Here is a 23001-nt window from a genome sequence, read left to right as displayed (position 1 = left end):
GGGAGGAACTGAAAATAACCCATAGATTGCAGGCCCGAAGGATAAACCATTGGAACCATTTTCCAAGGGATGTGGTGGATTCTCCACCTCTTGAAATCTTTGTCAAGATCAGATGCCGTTTTCTGAAAGGTATGTTCTAGTTCAGCCCCACGGGAATAGGTGCAGTGCAGGAATTACTGGGTGAAATTCTATGGCTTGTGTTGTGCAGGAGTCATACGATATGTTCACAATAGTGACTTCTGGCCTTAAAATCTCCGCTTCTATGATGGGGATGATGGGAGTGTCTGTGGTGATAATGACTCGAGCCTGATCATTTTCCAAACCATGATCTAAAATATTTTAAAATAATTTACTTTTGAAAATTTTTGTTCCTGGAGCAAATATGGCTGAAACGGCAAACAACAGTCATGTTGAAACAAGCGTGTTGCTAGCAGGGTTCCAGCATGGGTTCATTGATCAGCATGCACAGGGATTTGTTTTTTCTACGAAACATGAGCCTGGTATAAAAAGGCCTGGGCTAACATGGTTCTCAAAAATACCCCCACATCAGAAAAGCCATGCTGTAAGCCAGTTAGGAAACATCTATGTATAGAGCACTGTTTGTTGCTTTATATTCGTACGATCATTTATTATTCACATACTACCCAATGTGTGCTCGTCACCATGGTTGCAATCATGGCGTGGACAGGGCCAGAATGTCTGGAACCTGCCACGCCATGGCACCTAAAAACGAAGGAGACCTGTGCTTGGAAGTGACCTTGGGACTTTTGTTGCCAGGGTTGGTGGAGGAAGACCAGCTGTGTAGCAACCGTTAGCACCCTGGTCTCTTAGATAAGGGAGAGCTTTCTCTGATCATGCTGCTTTATCAGCCATGCTTTGCATTTTATGAGTGTGCAGTACCCTTGTATAGGGTTATATGCTTTGCCTTCTACTATGCTTTACAGTGACAACTGCCTTCCAGGTGATGGGGACTGGAGAAATTCAGTAGCCCCAGAATGACAGGATGTTTGGTAATACTTCAGTATCTAGGAGGGAGATTTCTTAACAGTAAAATTACAACCCTTTTGTTTTTTTAAAGAGGGATAGTTCTGTAACTGTATCAGAGCCCATCATCCCCTTGTAATGTCTTCCCATTACAGCCCCTGCCTTGAGGCTACTGTATACTATGGTTGTAGGAAATAAAGGGCAATGGCATGAAAAATAAGGGACAAAGTGTCTTTTTAGGATCATTAACCCCACTTTATTTTACAGATGATACAATATGATACATCTGTATCAGTTTATGAAAATTGGCAGGATTATTGCTTGAAAACCATTTTTGTCTGATCCAGTGCTCCATAAAAGCTTTTTCAAGTTGTAGGATATTAGACACTAATGACTGTCTCCTAATTAGTGTGGTTACTCCTTTGGGAGGTGAACATAACCATTTCCTAAGCAGTTGGTTTTCCAGGAACATGGATTCGGTTGTTTTTGGAAGAGTGAAAGACAGAAATTTCATTGTTTTGGGGTTGGCTGTCTGTGTCAAAGATGAAACCATGATCCATATTCTAAATTCAGGCATAAGCTTTCTTTTCTTCTAGAGGAAAGGGAAACTTCTTCTCCCTCATGAGGTGTCTCCCAGAACAAACTCTCTGTGGTTTCGTTTTCCACTGACAAACTGCCATCCTTAGTTAGACATGATGGAAAAGTTGTTTTTTAACTAAAACTTCCAAAAGACTCCTCGGAGGATAATACAGATTGTTCCTAAAACGCTATTCTAAAAGCTACTTTATTTATTTATACATTTATTTATGTATTGTTTTGTATCCTGCCCTAGGAATAACAAAATGTTTCAGGAGTGAAATTTTCCTTTAAAAGAAGGAGGGTGCTTCTGGACTAGTTTCCAGGTTTTGCTACCATAAGGCAAAACAACTTACTACTTGCAGTTACCCAGGAGAGCACAGTACTGCCTTTCCTACTGGAGAGTAGCCCCTAGTTTCCCTAAAAATCCAAAAAGAACACATTTAAAATAAATTGTAGATTTTTTTTTTAGATTAATCATGTATGAATGAGTGGAGCAACTTACAAATTATCTTAAATAGTTTTATGAACCTTGTTAGCACACTTCAGCTGACAAATAACATGCCCAATAGTTATTCAGTTGATACCTCTAGGATATCCAAGGTCATGGATCAATTAATGTATTCTATAAGGTTGTTGTCCAGTAATTCTACTTGTGGCATGGGAGCCAGAGAGGAATGCTGTCACAAAGATTCTTTTCGTAGCCCGTTCGTTTGACTCCAGTCTTTGCATCCCTCCACTGGCTCCCCATTTTCTACTGCATCAAAAACAGGCTTCTTGTCTTCACTTTCACAGCCTATCCCCACCCTATTTGTCATTTCTCATTCCCTATTGAGCTGTCAGCTCCTGCCTTGAATGCCAATGGTGCCAGCCTCCATCACTGACTTGCTAAATTTTCAAACTAGCATCTCCATGCTTTCTCCCATGCTCCCTGCATAGTGAGGAGACGCTCCCCCTAAAAATATGCCAAACTAACTCATTATCCTCCTTCAAATCCTTCTTACAAATGCTCCTTTTCTGTTATGCCTACACAACACTTGACAAGAACTAGGCTTCTGGTGTGCGGAGCCCACTGCCCATTGTGCTGACCAAGACCATTTCATGGTTTCCTTGCATTGCCCCGTCGGTCAGTCTGTATCCATCTGTTGTCTCTTGTCTTATACTTAAATAGAACCTTCATGGGGCAGGAACCATCTTTTTGTTCTGTGTTTATTCTGGTCCAGGACTATGCTCTACTGCAGTAATAACAATCTTCAACCACATCACTTTAGGGATATGTATTGTCAGAGAACTGCATATATGTAAGCACCTCTCGCTTGCTGATCTGAAGATCCTCGCTCACAACCTTTTGGTGGCATCATTGAAAGCTGGGAAAAAACAACTGCCTTATTTTTCTTGTTATAAAATTTCTACATGTTTAGTGAAAACTCATGTTCAAAACAAGGGCTGCAACAGTGTCAACTCACAGATCTTCCCCTACCCTCAAACCCAAGGTTCTCAGTTGCGTGGGAACCAGCACCTGCTCTCCCTGACCTTTCTTGTCTTGCAAGACCACTGGCTGGGACTGAATGGAGAGTGGGGTTTGTTTGGTCCAGTTCAGGAACAGCAATCCCTGCAGCTCTTGTTTTGCAGATTGACTGGGCTTTTTCACTAGCTTCATGATATTTTTTGTGCAAATGAGTGTAATTTTGAGGGAAAGATGAGTTAAATGTTGGGCCTGTGTCAACCTTGACAGTATCTTTCTGAACTAATGGAAGCTCTGATTTTTCAAACCTACTGGAGTTCTCCCGTGACTGGGGAGTAGAGGTGCTCCTACATTCAGCTCTTCTGACTCCAAGACTCCAGCATGCATAGTAATTGATGATTTCTCCATTGACGCACTGCAGTTTTGCCCCAAGAATGATATTTAAATTTCATTAAGAATTTTTTATTGTCTGGAATAGAGCCATCAAGGTTTGAGCCATTAAGGATCTCTGAGCCAATGAGGTTACAGAATAAGCTAGTATGATCTTAAAGACAGGTTTCAGAGTAACAGCCGTGTTAGTCTGTATTCGCAAAAAGAAAAGGAGTACTTGTGGCACCTTAGAGATTAACTAATTTATTTGAGCATGAGCTTTCGTGAGCTACAGCTCACTTCATCGGATGCATACCGTGGAAACTGCAGCAGACATTATATACACACAGAGATCATGAAACAATACCTCCTCCCACCCCACTGTCCTGCTGGTAATAGCTTATCTAAAGTGATCATCAAGTTGGGCCATTTCCAGCACAAATCCAGGTTTTCTCACCCTCCACCCCCACCACACACAAACTCACTCTCCTGCTGGTGATAGGATGTAATAGGTAATAGGATGGGCTATTACCAGCAGGAGAGTGAGTTTGGGGGTGGGGGGGGGAGGGTGAGAAAACCTGGATTTGTGCTGGAAATGGCCCAACTTGATGATCACTTTAGATAAGCTATTACCAGCAGGACAGTGGGGTGGGAGGAGGTATTGTTTCATGATCTCTGTGTGTATATAATGTCTGCTGCAGTGTCCACGGTATGCATCCGATGAAGTGAGCTGTAGCTCACGAAAGCTCATGCTCAAATAAATTAGTTAGTCTCTAAGGTGCCACAAGTACTCCTTTTCTTTTTATGACCTTAAAGTACTCAAGAGCATCTTTTATTGGGGCTTCCATCCATATCCACTACTTTCTCAGTGCTTTGCTTCTTAAAAGACCCCCCCATCCTCCCACCCTCCACTAGGTATCAGGATCCTGGCAGCACCTTGTCATCTCCAGGGTTCAAAACTATAGTTAGAAAATGCCCAGTTATGAATGGAAGGGTAGGAAATGCAAGATACACATTAATTGATGTATCTATTGACCTGAAAATTACAATGTATTCTAGCCTAGATGTCCTTCAAGAACATAAAGTGACATGCAATACAAAACCAAAGAAGGAGTAAGGAGCCATTAACATTCATTTTTCAAAAACTGCTGATTTGGAACTGAAATACAGTATCTGATCAAACAGGACAGAATGACAACAAGAGACAGCATCATATTTCAGACTTAGATTATTACAGTGGCCCATTCATACCACTGCAGTCTGGGGAGAATCTGTCAGGATTTGCCTCCAAAAACGAGGAAATTATGGCTCTGATTCCCCACTGCTTTGCTGCACTTTGTGTGGTCATTTCCAGAAAGGCTAAGGGAGTGTAAAATGCCACCATTCTGCTGTGTTAACCATTTGCACAGGCATCTAAAATAATACAGTGGTGAATTAAGACCTTGTGCTGTCATACAATGTGATGGGGCTCAAACAAGAACAATTATCAGGTTGCTGTGATGTTTTGAGTTATAAGAAAACACACACACCCACACAAATGGTTTCAGTAGCTTAAGATTTTTTTCTACTCCTATAACTCATAAACTATCTTAAGAGGCCAGTAATGTACAGACTCTGACCAATGATTATCAGTGTAAACCCACTTACAGTAGGTTAGAAAAGCAGTTACATACCCAATTACAGACCAGTCTATGACACTGGTAACTTCGGTCTGGCCATCAGGATGGTTTGGATTTGTTATTGTTTTGTCTGTCCCTTTAGTTTGTAAGCCTCCTGGGGCAGGGACAATGGGTTTTTCTGTGTTTTTGTAAATCAGAGATGACATCTGCACTTAACAAATAATAGTAACAAATAATAACAGAGACTGTCTCTCTGTGACTTTCTCAAGATCATAGAGCATGTCAATGGCAGATCTGGAATAAAACCCAGCTATTCTGACTGCCTTCCTCTGGTTCAACCACTAGAGAGTACTCTCTCTATATTCAGGGAAATGACTTACTCCCCTAGCAAATGGGGGCTGTGTGTGATTTAATTCACCACATGGGTTGCAATACCAGAGGTGTAACCAGATGAACTCAAATAGGAGTTTTAACCATAACTGGGAATGTCCTGATTTTCAGAGGTTTAAGGCTGACACCACTGAATTTACTTTTCTATTATTTTTTCTGTGTGAATCAAGCTGTCGCTCTTGTACCTCTGGTGAGTGAAAATTAATCTCACACCATTTTAAATTACATCTCCTGTTTCTTGCCAAACAGCTAATGCTGCATAATCGACACCACATCTGTTGAAATTCTATTATCAAATACATTTGCTACAGTGACACACTGCTGCTTTTAGTATCTTGACTATTTCATAACCACAACCATCTTGTTATAAACCATGCTGTCTCTAGTTCTTAGTCTTCTACTGTTTTTCTTGTGTTGCCATTTCTACCTACTGTACAATATCCCCTTTATGAAACTTGTTTCTGATTAACCTAGCGAGGAAGTTTTGAAGATGGATTGTATGTGGTTAGGGCTTTGATCAGTGGGGAAGATATGAAGATAGACTGGAGCCCTGTTGAGTGTTTGTTTACCCCTGAAGGAGGTGCAGCTCGAAATATCTTGGGGAAATATGTAACAGGATTGAGAGAGTACACCTTTAAATGGGTAGCTGTGACCTCTAAAACAGGTAGCAAAGGACAAAAATAATATTTTCCTCACCTGTAATAATACTTAGCACTTACATAATATATGAAACCTTCAAAGAGCTGTACAAATATTAACTCACAAGGTATGGTAGGAATGCCTTTTTACAGATGGGGAAACACAGAGAGAGAGAAAACAAGTGAGTCGCACAGAGAACTCAGCATTAGAGCTCGTGTAACAAAGCCATGGATGCATACATACCTGCACCATGGTTATCAGCTGATCCTCAAACATGAGGCATCTGGGACAGAACCCAAGACTTTTGGCAGCAAAAACAAAGCTCTGTAGCACATGAACTAATGAATTCCTTACCTACCACTAGCAGCCTGAATCCAAACTCCATTGAAGTTAATGGAAAGACTCCCATTGACACCTGTAGGCTTTGCAGCAGGCTCTCTGAAGGTATGTCTACACTGCCATTAAAAACTTGCAGCTGGCCTATGCCTGCTGACTTGGGCTCACGGGGCTCAGGTTAAGGGGCTTTTTAATTGCAGTGTGGACATTCAGGCTTGAGCTGAGCCCAGGCTCTAGGACCCTGGGGGGTGGGGGGGAGGGTCCCAGAGCTCAGGCTGCAGCCCAAGCCTGAATTTGTACATGATAATTAAACAGCCTCTTAGCCCAAGCCCTGTGAGCCCAAGCCAGCAGGCATTGGCCAGCCATAGGTGTCTAATTGCAATGTGGACATACCCTTATTCTGTTTGTGGGCCAGTCACCGGAAAGTAACATAACACACCCCCTGAGTCAGGCAAAAAGCAAATGGGTATACAGGGCAGTTCGGTGGAGGGCAGGTGTATCTATCTGACCTGTCACTCACGCTCCTCTTAGCACATTCACCCTGCTGGCACTGAGTTGGGATATACTGCCCATTCAAGAAAATTTCACACTTACTGTACCAAGCCTGCCCCTTATTAATGATTAAGCTGTAACACTTTAGTACAAAGTCCAGGAACCTTTTCAAAAAAGGTTCCCCCACCCACAGCATGCTTCAAACCACATTACCAGGGAGACAAAGCCAGCAGCAGCCTCAATTTACAAATGACAAGCGTGGTGCTCCCTGCAGTCTCAGGTCAGGCAGCTTGAGAACTGAAAAATGCATGTGCTGGTGCACTTGCAGAGCTCCTTGTTGCCAGAGAACCACACCTGCTGGCTGTACACAAGCCCCACTTTGCAGTCAGAGAGCATACTCCTGGCGGGACTTGCTCTGCGGGGGTCTGCAAGCCCGGCACTGAGCAGTGGAAGTGGAGAGCTTCCTATGGGACAATATAGAGGCTGTCTGGTCGCACTTCTCATTTGGTTTTTGTGTTCCTGAAACCTTATTAGCATCTCTTTACTGTATGTCTAAGTCCTTTTCAGACACACAGTAGAGTATCATCTGGTGCAGCATACAGGTCTGTGAACGTTAGACCACAATGTCCTGCCACTTTGCTATGGAAACTTTTATGAAAACAGAGCCATGCCTTGAGTTACTATCACACCTCAAAAGTTATGATTCAAGAGTCACTACCCTGGAACTAGAGTGACATCACACTGACCCCAGTCATGTGATTCCTGAAACCTACAACAATTAAATCTGTACTGTAACTTTTTTTTAATTAATAAAATGCACCTGATTGTCAAAACTCAAGACACATAGACCAAATTTGAAAAAGATCTAAATTCTATCGATCATTGTTCTGAAAAATGTAAGGCATAAAATTACTGCAATTTAAATAAATTAATTCTAAAATCTGGCCGTAAGTCTGTTTTCCTTCCCCCACACCTCCACACCACAGTTCCTCATCCTTTCCCTATGGGGTTTGCAATTCAAATCCCACTGGATAAAGGTGTATAAACATCAGTGTAACATGAGCTACTTTGTGGGGCTTCAATATTGCTTGGCATACGTTACTGCAAGCCAGGCACCCCAGCAGAGGCTGCAAGAGAAACAATGGCAAATCCCTACAAGGAATCTGAAGGAGAAGGTGCCAAATCCTAGGAAGGAGGAGGAGCAGTTGGGTCCCTGCAGGGGTGAAGAACTTGCCTTTTCACTACAGCAAGTGGAAGGTGTGTTACCATCTTGGGCTTTGGGGAACACAGCACAAACTCTGTTTCTCTCTTACCCCTCGGCCAATCCATGCAACCATTCTACAGATACCTATCAAAAGAAAGCTGAAATAATACCAATCGCTTCACTTTTTTAAAATGCTGTACAAACATTAACTAACTAGTCCTCACCACATTCCAGTGAAGTGGGTAATTATTATTATCCCTGCTGGGGGAACTGAAACATTGAGGTTACTGACTTGGACAAGGCCCGCAAGAGTCAGGAGCCAGGATTAGAACTGAATTCCTAGTTTCAGAGCATGAATCCACACTACTCTAACCGGATATAGATATAGCCCAGAAATGTATCATGCTGGTAATTAGCTAAGATATCCAACTAATAGGCTTTCCCACACTGCATTCAGCAGGCATTTGCCAAGTGCAGGGTTCTCTCATCTTTCTCTGAAGCATATAGTGCTGGCCTCTGTCAGAGACAGGCTGCCAGACTAGATGGGCCTTGGGGTCTGATCCAGTCTGGTGATTCCTATGTTCCTCGTGTACTGGAGGGAATAGAGGTGAAGAGAGAGCACACCAGATGCTTTAGTCTAGCTCATCTTGATTTTGAATTCTACCACTTGCCCACATTTTACTTCTCTTATCCGTACTTCTTTATATCCCCCTATGTCATAATGCTATCCTCCTCCCCTGGGTGTCTTCTCTGCAAGATACCAGAGCGCTGGCTGGGTTGGCGCCTGAAGCCAGCTCAATGTTTTCAGAGAACAATTTAAAGATTTAATCACCGACAGTTATACTTCCTGGGTGTCTTACACAAAAAAGCCTCGACAGTAATCTCTTTCACCTCTGTTTTAGTAAGGGTTTTTTTGTTCCCCGCATGACTGGAATAGTTAGTTTCTACCAAGGCTGTATAGTGGCCTCTGTGGACACTGTGTTCCTGACATAGTGGCCCTGTGGTAGTGTGACAAAGCTGTAACACATTTAAATCTCTATTCAACATTATCTCACTGTTAAATATGCCTTTCCCATCCCTGCCTTACTTCCTCAGGATTTGGAAACACCAACTTGTGACAGACAACTGCTGTGGGGATTCGTAGGCCTTGTCTACACTGTGAATTTACCCCCCTTAGCCATCGGGGCCAGGTGGCCCTACTGTAGGCAGGCAAAGCTGTTATATGCCGTGATTTGCACTAGAGCAGCCTGGTTTCAAGCACAGATAAAGCTGCAGTGGTGTAGACTGAAGCTTTTAGCAGCTTGGCCAGTCTATGCTACGGACTTGCACCAGCAAAGTTAATCCCATGGCTGGTCACCAAAGACGGAAGCCCTCAGTGTAAGCAAGGCCACAGTCTCAAACACTGCAACTGACTCTTGATCTGAGACTAGTATTCAATCCTGCCCTCTTTTGTGACCTTTCCTGAGTATAGTTTCCTATATGTGCTGTCAGCTGTAGAAATATCTCCTGCAGCTAAAAATAGCTCAGGCAATAAATGGATGCTAGTAACTCTTTTATTAACCCTTAACTGGTTAAAAAGAAGAGAGAAGATGTATAGGGAGTCAGGCTTGAAGAAATTCCTCATTGGATCTTCATTCTGGGTTCCTTTATAATTAAGAGGTTTTGATCCAAATCCTTACACATTGTCTCTAATGCTGGTTACCTCCTGAGGCATACATCACCAGGTTTTATTTTGGGTGTTGATGGTGAGTAGTAGGGGATACCACTTTATCTACACCCAGCACTCAAATCCTGTGTGACAGCAACATCCCTGCATCCAGGAGGACTAGATGAGATCACCTCTCTAACCCATCTAGGGTGATCAGATGTCCCGAGTTTATAGGAACAGTCCCAATTTTGGGTTTTTTTTCTTATATAGGCACCTATTACCCCCCCACACCCCCATCCCGATTTTTCACACTTGCTATCTGGTCACCCTAAACCCATCAAGGTACTTTGGCTATCCAGCAAGTAGTTGACACCTAAATGGGGCACTGTAGTTGTCTTTAGAGTAACAGCCGTGTTAGTCTGTATTTGCAAAAAGAAAAGGAGTACTTGTGGCACCTTAGAGACTAACCAATTTATCTGAGCATAAGCTTTCATGAGCTACAGCTCACTTCATCGGATGCATACTGTGGAAAGTACAGAAGACGTTTTTATACACACAAACCATGAAAAAATGGGTGATTATCACTACAAAAGGTTTTCTCTCCCCCCACCCCACTCTCCTGCTGGTAATAGCTTGTGTAAAGTGATCACTCTCCTTACAATGTGTATGATTCACATTGTAAGGAGAGTGATCACTTTACACAAGCTATTACCACTCTTACAAGTGATTCTCAACCAGGGGTACACGTACCCCTGAGGTACATAGAGGTCTTCCAGGGGGTACCTCAGCTCATCTAGATATTTGCCTACTTTTACAACAGGCCACATTAAAAGCACCAGGGAAGTCAGTACAAACTAAAATTTCATATAGACAATGATTTGTTTCTACTATTTTATAAACTATACACTGAAATGTAAGAACAATATTTATATTCCAATTGATTTATTTTATAATTATATGGGAACAATGAGAAAGTAAGCAATTTTTCAGTAATAATGTGCTGTGACACTTTTGTATTTTTATGTCTGATTTTCTAAGCAAGTAGTTTTTAAGTGAGGTGAAACTTGGGGGTATGCAAGGCAAATCAGATTTCTGAAAGGGGTACAGTAGTCTGGAAAGGCTGAGAGTCACTGCACTATACAGTCTGGGGCCCTGGAGCTGCTGCCTCACATGGATCTTTCATCTGGAAGAGCAATTATGTTAGTGCAATAGCCGTGAATGGCACATAGAATTGCGATATAGGTGATTTTATGCTGATTTATTTTCTCATTTTTCTCAATGGGGCAGCTATGATGATCCATCCATTCCCATCAGCACAAGAGACGCATTGTAACCCATTTTGCACTGTGTGTTATGTATCGGCTGATTGACAGAATAGCAGCCTACTACCGCTTCCACCAAAGAGACCTACAGTGAAATCTTGGACCCGCCGAAGTCCATGGGAGTTTGGCTTAGCACAAACGGTAAAGGTTTGTGCTGCAGTAGTGACAGTCTATGTTCAAACCCTTTTGCCAGTCTGCGATGGGAATATTACACATTATCTATCGGGTCCAGTAGGGGAAGTAGAGGTCCTTCCTACAGGTAAAAGGTGAGAGACAGCCACCAGATGTTGGAGAAACTGGGAGATTTGGCAGCCAAGGTCCTTCTCGTTTGTATTTTGTGCTTTGCTAAAACTGAAATAAACCTGAAGAACTGGGCTAAAGGATGCAGTATGTAACCCTACCTTCAGGTTCCAAAATATTTAGTAGTTTAAATCCTCAGAGAAACAACAGAGCCAAACTGGAAGCCTTCGGCCATGCCTGCAGAGCCTCAGGCAGCTGAGAGAGACCTCTATAGAGTCAAAGGAGCTGACTGGAAGGTTTGGAGACAAATGATCTGTATTCACTACTGCCTTGTCTAAAATACCTATTAGGCACTGATTTAAAAACTAAGAAGCATTTGTATTACAGGATGTCGGCTGATGGGGTGGGTCAACTGGAAGAAAAGCCATAAAAACAGTCTTTCAGGCTCTATGTTCCTCCTCCCAGCTCGTATTCCCCAAAGTTTTCAGAGTGAAATATTTACAACTAAATAAACTGGCATTGTATCACCAGCAAACAAATAGGAAAGCAACAGTTTGGCCTACAACCTCAGGCCAGTAGTGACTGCGTGTGGAGTCCCCCTTTCTCCACCACATCCCTCCTCTGACTCTCAAATAGCGATCTATCGACTTCAACAGCCCTCATCACTGGTGACATCTGAGCACCTCTCAAATGCTAACGGACTTCTCCTCACAATGCCCTGTGAGATAGGAAAGTATTATACTTGTTTTACGCATGGAGGAATGAGTCAGAGAATAATTCAGTATCTCGCCCACGAACACACAGGAAGTTTGCAACAAAGCTGAGAATGGAAGCCAGCTCTCCTGCTCCTCTGCCCAGCATCTAAACCACAAGACCATTCTCCCTCCCTTCCAGAATGAAGTTCCCTACATTCTCACTTAGAACCTGAGCCTGCACTCTCCAGCTTTTCCTTGAGCACTTATGTATGATCTGAGCCAAGAGAAGGATGCCCATTGGCTTCATTGGGCCAGGCACTAAATCTCCTCTCTCCATAGCAATTTCCCAAATGTCTTTGGTCTCCAGACTGCTTCTGCATTAAGGGTGGACTGGAGCTACATTTTAACACTTGCATAGGATGAAGGATTTCTTTCTTTACCCTGTATAAGCAAGAAACAGTGTATTCTGCCATGCTACTTTTCCCTTTTTCAGTGGCTTTTCCCTCTTAGGAATCTTTAGTTGCAAATGGCCAACAATTAAAGAGAAGAAAATTGCAAGGAGCCTTTGAAAAAAATTACTTCATTGGCATTTTCAAAGATAAACTCATTAATTTTTTTTAACGTGAGATCGAAGCTGCAGAGCACACAGTCGCCATGACCTTAGGAAGATTACTTGTGCAATAACAGCGCTGACAGCTTAAGGCAGGGTAATTCATAAAGCCACAGCAAACGGCACAGCGACCTGCAGCTCAATGGTTCTCTTAATTTTCCTAGCAGCCTAACACATTTTAATACAAAATGACGAGCCAAGACAGATGACTTATTCTCAACTTTCCTGTTTTTACAGCACGCCCCTGTTTAGCACACACAGGCCCCATCAACAATTACTAACATAGTATTTAAAGCGTAGCCAAGCAGCTGTTCCAGGGCTCACTGTGTAGGCTGGAGCAATCAGTTGCACTTTCATTTTTTACTCTTTCTTGTCCTGATATTTAGAAAGCATTCAACTTACTTTCCGTATGTACAGACTCAAGCAAACAAAAGGAGCCCAGGCCATTACACTGAGAAAACTGAAGTGAGAATATCAATTAAAAAAAAAGCATTGACTAAGATATTTGATTCTTATATCTATTTCCCTCAGTTGTTCTTAAACTGCCAAATATGGTCCTGACTGATCCTGGGTTCTCCTGCAATGTCCAGTGGGCTGAAACTGCAAACTAGTGATAGCTCCTGGTAGTCAGGGTCTGCCCGATTCTGACCCCTTCTCTTCCTGCAGCCCCCTTCCATCACTGCAACTCTCCCTTCCCCAGGATTTGTACGGATTGTTTTCTGCTCTTCCCATAATGTCCAAAATCCTGCTCAAGATGGAGGAGAGTTTAGAGGCCTTTGTGCAGACTCTCAGAATAACTTAAGGAATAAAAATACTAACCTTTATTTTATTCATTCAACAGCTGTTCTTACAACAAATGCAATTGTAACAGAGAGGCATATGGAATGATTTGGCATCCAGGGGCACTGTCTCTCCATTTGGGTCTGATCCTGAAAAGTCCTGAGCATCTCTAAGTCCCTTCACTCGCTTTTGAGGTTGCTGATGGAGCATTTGGGGCATGCCAAACTTTGCGTACACAAGTCATTAGATAAAACAAGCAAAATGTTATCAGGTAGATTTACAAGCCCAGCCCACGTCTGCATGCAACACTGAGGTTTGTGTGCATATCCATTTTACCATCTGTGATGAGTGCTGTAGGAGAACCTACCTAGCATGGAACAGACCAAGGGTGAGATGCTGTGCAAATGTTGCATGCCAAGTTACCCAGGCACAAAACAAGCCAGGATGCAAAAACCGGCCTAAAGCCTGGCTCCTTGTAAGCAGATTTTTTTCGTATATAATATACTCTGCATCTCTTTAATGCCTTTTATCCCAAGAATGTCACTGTGCTTCCCAAATATTACTGAATTTGGTCACACAATCTCCCCTTGAGGAAACATGAGCCAAGAAAGGTGAAGTTGTTTGCCAGTGGTCACACACAAAGACTGCCAGAACTGGAAAGAGAGCGCATCTCTCCTGACTCGGTCCAGTGCCTTATCCGCAGAAACATCCTTCCTCCTCCATCTCCTGTCGGTGGGTATCACTGCATTATTGTCACAATTTCAAAAGCAGCAACACAGTCCTGTGTGACCTTTTTCTCAATGAACATGTTACTAATTGAGCCAAAGAAAAATACAGTCACCAGTGTGTGGTGGCAAGAAGAAAAATACTGATCATGCTTCTGGAGCTACAAAACTCTGATGCTATAAATAAATGATTGGTTTAAGCCCTGCCCTACTGTAGAGCATATTGTGTCATTTTTCAGGGTCCTGCAGCTAAACACAGAAAGCAATAGGTCAAAGCCGTTTCATGAAGTATTTTTATAGCAAAGAGTTGTTTGTGAACTCTAAATGAAACCACCTTGTACATGGATCAGAGGAATGATGCCTTGCACTGCTTTAAAACAACTTCTGTTGTGATACAGCGTGGTTATCATTACAATTACATAGAGGCTACATTTCTTGGATGGGTCCTTGTATCATTCCAAAATGTTGGGCTTTTCATTACTTTGATAATTATTTGGGATTAATTTACTTAGTTCACTCCATCCCAGATGGTAAGATCACTCAAGAAACAACACAAAGTGGAGGGGAGGGGGTCATGCGGTCCTAAAGATGCAGTTACCCATTCCTGCAGAGGATTTCTATTGTGCAGCATTGTCCTGCACAGCAGGAACCTGCAAACTCCTGCAGGCTGCAGGAACACTACACTTTTCAGTGTTGTCAGATATACTGTACGTACCCCTTTAGCTTGGGTCCATCGTGGGAACCAAAGTCAGAAGAGAGAAATCTTTAGTGTGTGAAAACTGTGCTCAGAATACTATAGCCATATAGCCAGTGTGTAGCATTACAGTTCACTGCTTTTCTTTTTCGCTATTATTTTGTTCTACAGACCTGAAATCCAAAATGTTTTGGGGACATAAAATACCTTCAGCTTCACCTGGGTTTAAATACTGAGAGAGCGGCTAGGGGCATAATCATGACGCAGATAGGAGGGAGCTCAGCTGAGAGGGGATACTGAATATGGTTGGTTTGTTTTGCTGGGCACAGGTACAGGATTTTACAAAAATGGACTTTAATTTTTTTAATAGTCTCCTTCCCTTGCAGTACGTGATTTAGCTTTTGTTTGCATTCTTTTAAAATGAATATCACACACCCTTCCCTCTTCACAGACCCTGGACTCTTGGGCCTCTGAAGATCTGAAAGGTCTTTGTCACTGGAGGCAGATTTAAACCTCTCCATCAATCCAAACCAGTGTGTCATTTACCGTCACTCAGCAATAGAGGCAGCTGGGGCTGAAGTTGAACTTAAATGAGAAGCTGCTGCAAAAGGAATTGAAGTTTATTCTTCTATTTGGTACAAAGGGACTAAGTAAAAGGTAGCTGAAAAATGGATTTTTCCCAATGTGGGATCCATTTTCCGGGCTGTGGTTACTCAGCTGGTTTGGAGAATGTGCTCCCAAGTCCTATGGCTCCCCACCCCTGATGTGCTGCACATTATTCTTTCACCTTCAAGGCCTCTTGTCATGGCATGGTACCCCCTGTGTGTCCCAGCTCACAAGGCCCTCTCTGCACCCTAACAAAGGTGTTCTGCAAACAGCCCAGGGTTCTCTGCACAGTAACATAAAGGGCTTCCTCCATCACTGCCTCTGCAGCACCCTTTAGCACCACCACCTGAGAGCAGTCACAACAGGGGCATGCCCCCCCCACTCCGAATAATCATCAGGGGCACAGAACTTCTCCAGCCCCAGGGCGACGGAGGCAGGGAAGAGCGAGCTCCTGCCAGGGCCAGGGCTGTGGGGAGGGTAGAGCAAGTTCCTGCCGGGGCCAGGCACAGGGGGAAGCGAGCTCCTGGGTGCCCCTCCTAAAGGGGTCAAATTTTAAATACTGAGCACACCCCTGGCTGAGAGTGAGAGGTTGGGTTCAAGGACTATGCTTGGAAGGCAGATGACCACGTGGCCACTTGGTAGCATAGCTGGGCCACTGTTTTGCTTTTTCTAAAAAAACAAAGAGAGAGAGAGACTGTAGTGCCAGGAAAAAGCTTCTTCAATTGCACAGCAGTCATGCCATCTTCTCCACACTACTTTACAGATTTGCCTCGACCTTTATTTAGAACCAGACTGCGCAACCCTTGCCCATGGTGGTGAGCACTCACTCGTGTGAGTACTGCTGTTGCAGCCAATGAGACTACTACTTGGCTCACCAATACAAAGGTTGCACAAGCCAGCCCTGTGTCTTTCGGGCAATATAAATCCCCAGAATTATTCCAAATCACACAGTATCAACTTCTCCCAAGGCTCCTTCTCCCTGAAGGGATTATAAATCCCCTGCTGTCCACTTTTAAGTGTGTTTAATGTACCTAGAGACTTGTTGATGAACACTGAGCCATCAGCAGAAGTGTTTTCATTCACAGCTGCCCCTTCTACCTCTTCCTACCACCCCCACCGCTGACACCATCACTTTCTTGGAGACCAGTCCAGCATACATGAAGTATCCTATATATGTGGGCACAAATATGCAGGACTATATTTTTAAAATGTTTCTGCCAATGCCAGGAAATGAAAAGGACTTCAGTGATGCCGGTTGTGTTATTTCAATTTGTGGCTAATAAAATATAACCACATGTGTAAATTGCTTTTACCACCAATCCAGCTTATTAGCTAATAAAAGAAGCTAAGCATGTTAAATGTAACTGACACAGTTTATCAAATGGCAATCACAGTGCATCACCCAAGAACGCTGTTTTCTGACCCTTTTTATCATTTAAGCTTCTTGGAAGAGGACAGACTAGTCACTTCCTCAAACACAAATGAACTCATTCAAGCAACCATTGAACCATATAACCATAAAATGTCATAAAATATCACATTATTCTAAAAGAAAAAAATGTATTTATAACATCAGAAGTCATTACTCTGGGTGACGGGAAGGAAAGGAAATTTGCAACTCTATTTCTAAACTGTACCTGCTTACGAGATGTCACTAGTTTTATTGTTAACAATAAACTAAAGTTCATTATGCTCTATCCTACTGAAATGCTGTCACCTTTGGGATGAAATGCAACAGCTGTTTAACAGCAACATTACACAACAGAGAGTGAAGAAGAATATCTTATCCAGTTGAAACTTTAGCAGAAAATTTTGGCAGGCAGAATGTAAAATTAAAAATTGGAATTTGGCCTGGACAGCAGGGTTAATACCTTACTCTTGCAAAAAGAGCCATGGGATCTTTAGACCCAAATTTATCTCTGTACCACACGAAGTTGGTGTTATCACAGAGTTTATTATTGTAAATTATTGACATTAGAAACGCTGAATCATAAAACTGTGGTTGTGGAAAAATTTATATATGCAAAATGAAATTGCTTCTTGTGCTGTTTCTTTGATGTATCCTTTCATTTTGATTCTTTCTCATGCATTTTTAAAGGCCAATATCACGTAATTGGGTCTTGAAGGTTGAGGGTTATGGAGCAAAATCCTCTCAGATACACACTTCAAATCTCTTATCTGCACTGCAGATTTGCACTGCAGATTGAGGAAGAAAATTTTGCCCTATGTTTGCACCTGAAAATGAAATATGATAATATCTCCAGAGTGGAAAATTACAGGAGTCAAGACTGCTTGAAGTCACCGCTAATAGCCAGTACAGTCCCTACCAGTGAAAATTCAAATAGTGATAAAGTTAGTGCTGAATACCCAGGATGTTGCCTTCACTTCCTCCAGCATGCTCTCAAAGCTCCTTTCCTCTAAACATTTCCTACATAAATTCTACTTTAAAAATTATTTCTGGTAGAAATACATACTGTGAGGAAATACTGATGTGGTGTGCTACAGGCCTCAGAGTGCAGGAACAAAAAGAAGGAAGGTTTTAAAAGAATAATGCTACACATCCAGCTGGACAGTAATTAGTTTTCTGCTCTAACAAAAGGAACAAACTTATCCATAAGAACCACATCTATTTAATGCAGATTAATACAGCTGAGTCAGGAGAAAATGGATTTTAACTCAAATGGAAACAGTTAAAATTCAGGCTTCTGTTGACTAAAAAATAACCCCATGTTGGTGCTGCCTGTTTAGTGTTGTGTTCTGTCTACACGTAAATGTTCAATTATATTCTGTAAATGTCTGTGCCACCTGTGTTTGACTGTTAGTGACATAAGTATGTCTTACCTGGGTCATCTTGGCAAGGTCCAATGAAGGTCTTTGTTCCTGAACCTCCTCAGGCCGTCGTCGTTTAACTCCAACCTTCTTGTCATTAAGGACACATGGCTGCGATCGGCTTCGGGACAGCCCGTTGGAGCGTCTCATCAGCTCTGGTGTTGAGGCAGGTGTGCTGTTTGCCGAGGGTGCACAATATTCTGAATAGGAAAACTGATCATGTGAACAGGAGAGGGACCTCTGCATGTCCACCCGGTTACCATCTATAGAACTGTGATCATAACCCCAGATGTCACCTGTCTGTCCATAGGTGGTTGACCTCCTCAGCCCCTGGCATGGCTGACATCCAAATTTGTTGCTAAATCCAGACTGGTCATATGATGAGGAAAGCATGTTTGACCTTGAAGGGAGGCTAAAACTTGAACTCCGCTGCATGGTGGTGATGCCATTGGAGTAGCGCTGGACACTTCCCCCACTATAGCACCGTCTCTTTTCTACAGGAGTCCAGACCTTTGACCCTAAAGGCCTCCATGATGTCCTGCAGCTAGACATTTCATCAGAAAAAGAGAGTGACCTACACTGGCGTTTGCTGGGAGGTGCTGATGGGTTGCCATTATGGTCACTAAGACTGAGGTCTTTGATCAAGTTGGTCACTGAACATGTGTTAGCTGCCTCTCTGTGCCATATTGAGCCATCTTCACTTTTATCAGGCAGACAGTCCCAGATGATGGTACCAGGTTGCTCAATTTGAAGTGGATACTTCCTGCTGAGATCTCTCCATCTGTCATTTTCTAGTTTAGAAATGATTAAAAAAAAATTTATATACATCGATATATCTATACATATTAGCATGAATTAATTATATGGGTCATTTTCTGTGTCCATTTACTAAAAATAACACATGGGACATTTTCCAATATAAATTAACCCATGGAATATGGTTTCCCAGAGTGCTTGCCAAGTGATTGCTTTCAGATGAATGGACAGAGAGGGAGATAATAGCAGCAGCAAAAAAGTTAATCTTGAACTAAAACTGCTATAAGAAGAGACTACACAAAATGAACTAGCTAAGGGGAACTTAGCTGTACAAACGCATAGAATAATCATTTTATCTCTGTGATAAAATATGCTTGAGAATCATGCATTTAGTTCTAGACTCTATAAGCAACAATTACCTGAGAGGTTTACAAGGTTACAAGAGTCTAAAGGACACTTAAAATCAGAATTAAATGTCAAGGGCCAGGTTCTTAGCTGGCATACTTTGGTGTAGCTCCACTTAAGTCAATGAAGCTACACCAATTTACACCACCTGAGGATCTGGCTCCAAGGTTTTCTTTGGAGTTGTCCTTAAGATAGCAATCCTAATGAAGTAAGTACATGTAAGCTCCAATGAGATGTAGTGGATAGCTCTTACTCCTCTTCTATTTAAAAAAAGAATGGCTTTAGAGCAGGGTAACATAGGAGGAACAATACATAATGTGACCTTATCAATGTGGGGAGGTAGCTGTTGTAATGGAATTTCTTTGGTCAAAATTTGCAAACACGGATGCCTAACATCAGATACCTCTATCCACAATCGAGTACTTAAGTAAATGACCTTATTTTCATACGGTAGCTGCTGAGTAGCCACAGGTCTCACTGAAGTGAACCCATATTTGAAAATGTTGGCCCTCACTTTGATAGTAGCATTCAGTGTTGAGTCTCTTAAGAATTCAGAGTAGCCTTTCAGTCTATGTTCATATGAGAATAATTATGTAAATAGGCTGGGATTTTCAAATTAGCCAAAGGGAGTTAGGCACTCAAGTCCTATTGAATTTCAGTGGGAGATGGGTGCTTACCATCTTTTAGGTTCCTTTGGAATTCTCAGTCATAAAGAGCACAATAAATTGTTCAGGCTTTGTGATAAACCTGACAATACGTAACAATTAAATACTTCTTCATTTAAAGGGACAAGTCAATGTGTGCTTAGTTTTTATACTCTTCCCCCCCCCGCTTTTATATTCAACAAATCCACATGGAAATTTCTTTACCTGTCAATTTTGTCCATCTCACTTAGAATTTTTAATGCATTTCTAATATAGCAGAACAAAAGACAACATGACCTCCTGTTGAGTATTTCTCAATGTGTATATATCGGCTCCATCAGCGAGCATGTCCCTGGTGAATGGCTCTGCGAATAGCATTTGTCCTGACTTAACCATGCAACAGCTCACAATTATGTTTGGAAATATTTACAGATGTGGTTATGCTTAGAACACTGATTGCAGCTACACGAAAGAAGGTTACAAATCATGTTCCATCTATGTTCAGATATATTGCTGTTGACCACCTAGGACAGAGGGCAAATCCTGTTGATCATATTCATGCAGATAGTCCTACTGAAGTCAATGACAGTACGCAAGTAAGAAAAATTTGACCCATATGCTACAATATGGTTAAGGCTAATGAAGTTCTTTAAAAACATCCTTGTTCACACTCAACAGGAAAACCGTGTTAGAACTATGCCATCAACAGCCGTGATGGAAAAAAGTAATCACCTAACCATGCGTGACTGGCAACTGTTTTTGTAGACTGCTGTTGCAAACAGAGGCAAAATATATCAGTTAACTGTTACTGCAGAGTTTTCATGTGTTCACATCAAAATAGTGTGATTTTTTTTTATGTAAGCAATTGAATGCTGATTTTAAAAGAACTAGATAGTCAATCTACAGGTCTAGGCACTACCATAATACAAATAATTAATAAATAATAACAGACTATTCCCCAACATATAATGATCATTTCAATCAGAGAGGCCAAATTTGGCACTTAACTAGGTTAATGTCCTTTCATTTCTCACTGCATTGGGCGAGTTTTATTATTTCTGATTCCAAGAGAATGCCACTTAATAACTGCAGAGCCAAATGTTGTTTGTGGCCATAGCTATGAATTCAGTTCTATTTTAACCCTTGCTGTCTTTCTCATTTTAATAAACACAATGAAGAGTGAGAAATATACACTAAACAATTACATCTATATTTAGATCTTTATTATTCCACCCCTCCCCCCTTAATGCAGCCAACAGAGAGATTTCTCAGGTCAGATCACCAGACAAAAGAAACAGAAATAGAAGCTAATTTTTGATGGCAAGCTGCCATGACCTTCAGGTCCCAGACGTCATATTTCACAAAAGGCCTTGGTGAGCTATAAGAAGAGGATACAGGATACCTTCCTCTTTCGACATCACTTTTGCACAAACAGCTATAAATCTCTAAAAACTACAAAGAAAATGGAAGATACAGTATCATCTTGAGCAATACTTAAGATTTTTTTCCCTTTGCACTTTAGAACAAACCTTGCAAAACGTACTTTTCACCAGTGGAGAGTATGAATTCTCGTTGCATATGAAGTGTGCTACCAAGGAGTCTATCGCCATACTCCTACTGTGCAATGTCCTTTACAGTATGGTGGCCAATATAAATGATTCAATATATGTTCAGTCAGCCATATTTAGCTGGGTTCTCTCTGGGCTGAAGAATTACAGCATGAAGACTGTCATATGTTTTAGCCTGCTTGTAGTCCATCAGTATCAGATTATTATTTTTAAATATCACATGATAACCCAGGAAATCATTTTCACAGCAAATAAATGTTAACCTTGAAACTGATGAGATGTTAAACTGAAAAAAAAAAAAAGGATATTGCAGAGGTTTTCTTTTTAAATGACTCAATAAAGCCATTTAAGGAAAAAGTATTTTGCTATTTTTTTTAAGAACAAGATTACCATCTTCTAAACACTGATACTAATTGTAGGGGAGCCCTTCATACTGTTGTAGTTAAGGATGTATTAATTTTTTAAAGTTATACACCTCAATGTGGTTTACCCAGCTGCAGAAATTTGTTCCAGAACAAAATTTACTATGAGAGCATCTCAACTCAAAAGCAAACTGCTTTGTTCGACAACATTTATTTGCCCGTTTATAAATGGGAGAGAAGCTACACAAAAAGAATCTCAGGTGCAAATAAAAAGGTATCATTGTGAGTTAGTTTGTTAAAAAGAAATACTGCTGGCCCTCAGGCCACTAACTTTTGGGTTTAACTTACAACCATAAAACTGAAAATGTCAAGTTGCTTATTGCACATGTCCAATACATTTTTTTCCTAATTTTTTTTATCCCGCAGGTCTGTATTTACAGAGTATACCGGATGCATTTTGTAGCACCTATTTGATCATGAAATAGCTTTCAAAGCTCCCAAAATACAGACCGTCACTGTCAAACAGATTATTGTAGCTTTTACTTCTATTGCAGTAGCACCTCAAGATCCCAGTTGAGGTTAGAGCCCCATTGTGCTATAGGCTCTACAACACACATAATAAGGGACTGTCCCTACCCTCCAGTGTTTACGATCTACATGGAAAAGACAAAGGGTGGGAGGGGAAACAGAGGCACACAGAGATTTAGTGAATTGCCCAAGGTCACAGGAAAAACTGGGAAAAGAACCCAGAAAGTAATTTTACAGAAGTTTTAAAACCTGTGGTCAGAGAAATGCTCAGACCTCCCATTGCCTCCCCCGCTTCTTTCTATTTTAAACACTCCAATAAGAAAAGGAAATGACATAAAAGTATTACAGTTAAGCACCTTCAAGTTGTAACATTCAACCATAGAAGTCAGAGAACTCTGACAATGAATAATTTTCCTTTACTTGTCTCTTTGTGTTTGAGTGTTGCAGAAGTCTGAAAACGATGCTTACCACTCACACTGCAGTATCCTGGCACAAAAGAAAGAGGCAGGCATGAA

At 41.7% G+C, this 23001-nt stretch overlaps 1 protein-coding gene across 3 annotated transcripts in view; it reads right to left on the bottom strand.

Annotated features, from left to right (window-relative positions):
* Positions 1 to 23001, bottom strand: part of FAM53B (family with sequence similarity 53 member B) — a 128263-nt gene that overhangs the window by 48657 nt on the left and 56605 nt on the right. For 2 of the 3 annotated variants that reach the window (XM_073354113.1, XM_073354114.1), the window contains exon 4: positions 18236 to 19014. In XM_073354113.1, coding sequence (XP_073210214.1) covers positions 18236 to 19014 — 779 coding nt within the window. Of the gene's footprint in view, positions 1 to 18235; positions 19015 to 22842; positions 22913 to 23001 lie in introns of those variants that run through there. The other variant, XM_073354115.1, reaches the window with a different exon arrangement.

The sequence above is a fragment of the Lepidochelys kempii genome, chromosome 7, assembly GCF_965140265.1.
Source record: "Lepidochelys kempii isolate rLepKem1 chromosome 7, rLepKem1.hap2, whole genome shotgun sequence".
In the NCBI taxonomy this organism is placed as follows: Eukaryota; Metazoa; Chordata; order Testudines; family Cheloniidae; genus Lepidochelys; species Lepidochelys kempii.
The sequence above is the reverse complement of the archived record's forward strand: the minus strand, read 5'-3'. Positions and strand labels throughout refer to the sequence as shown.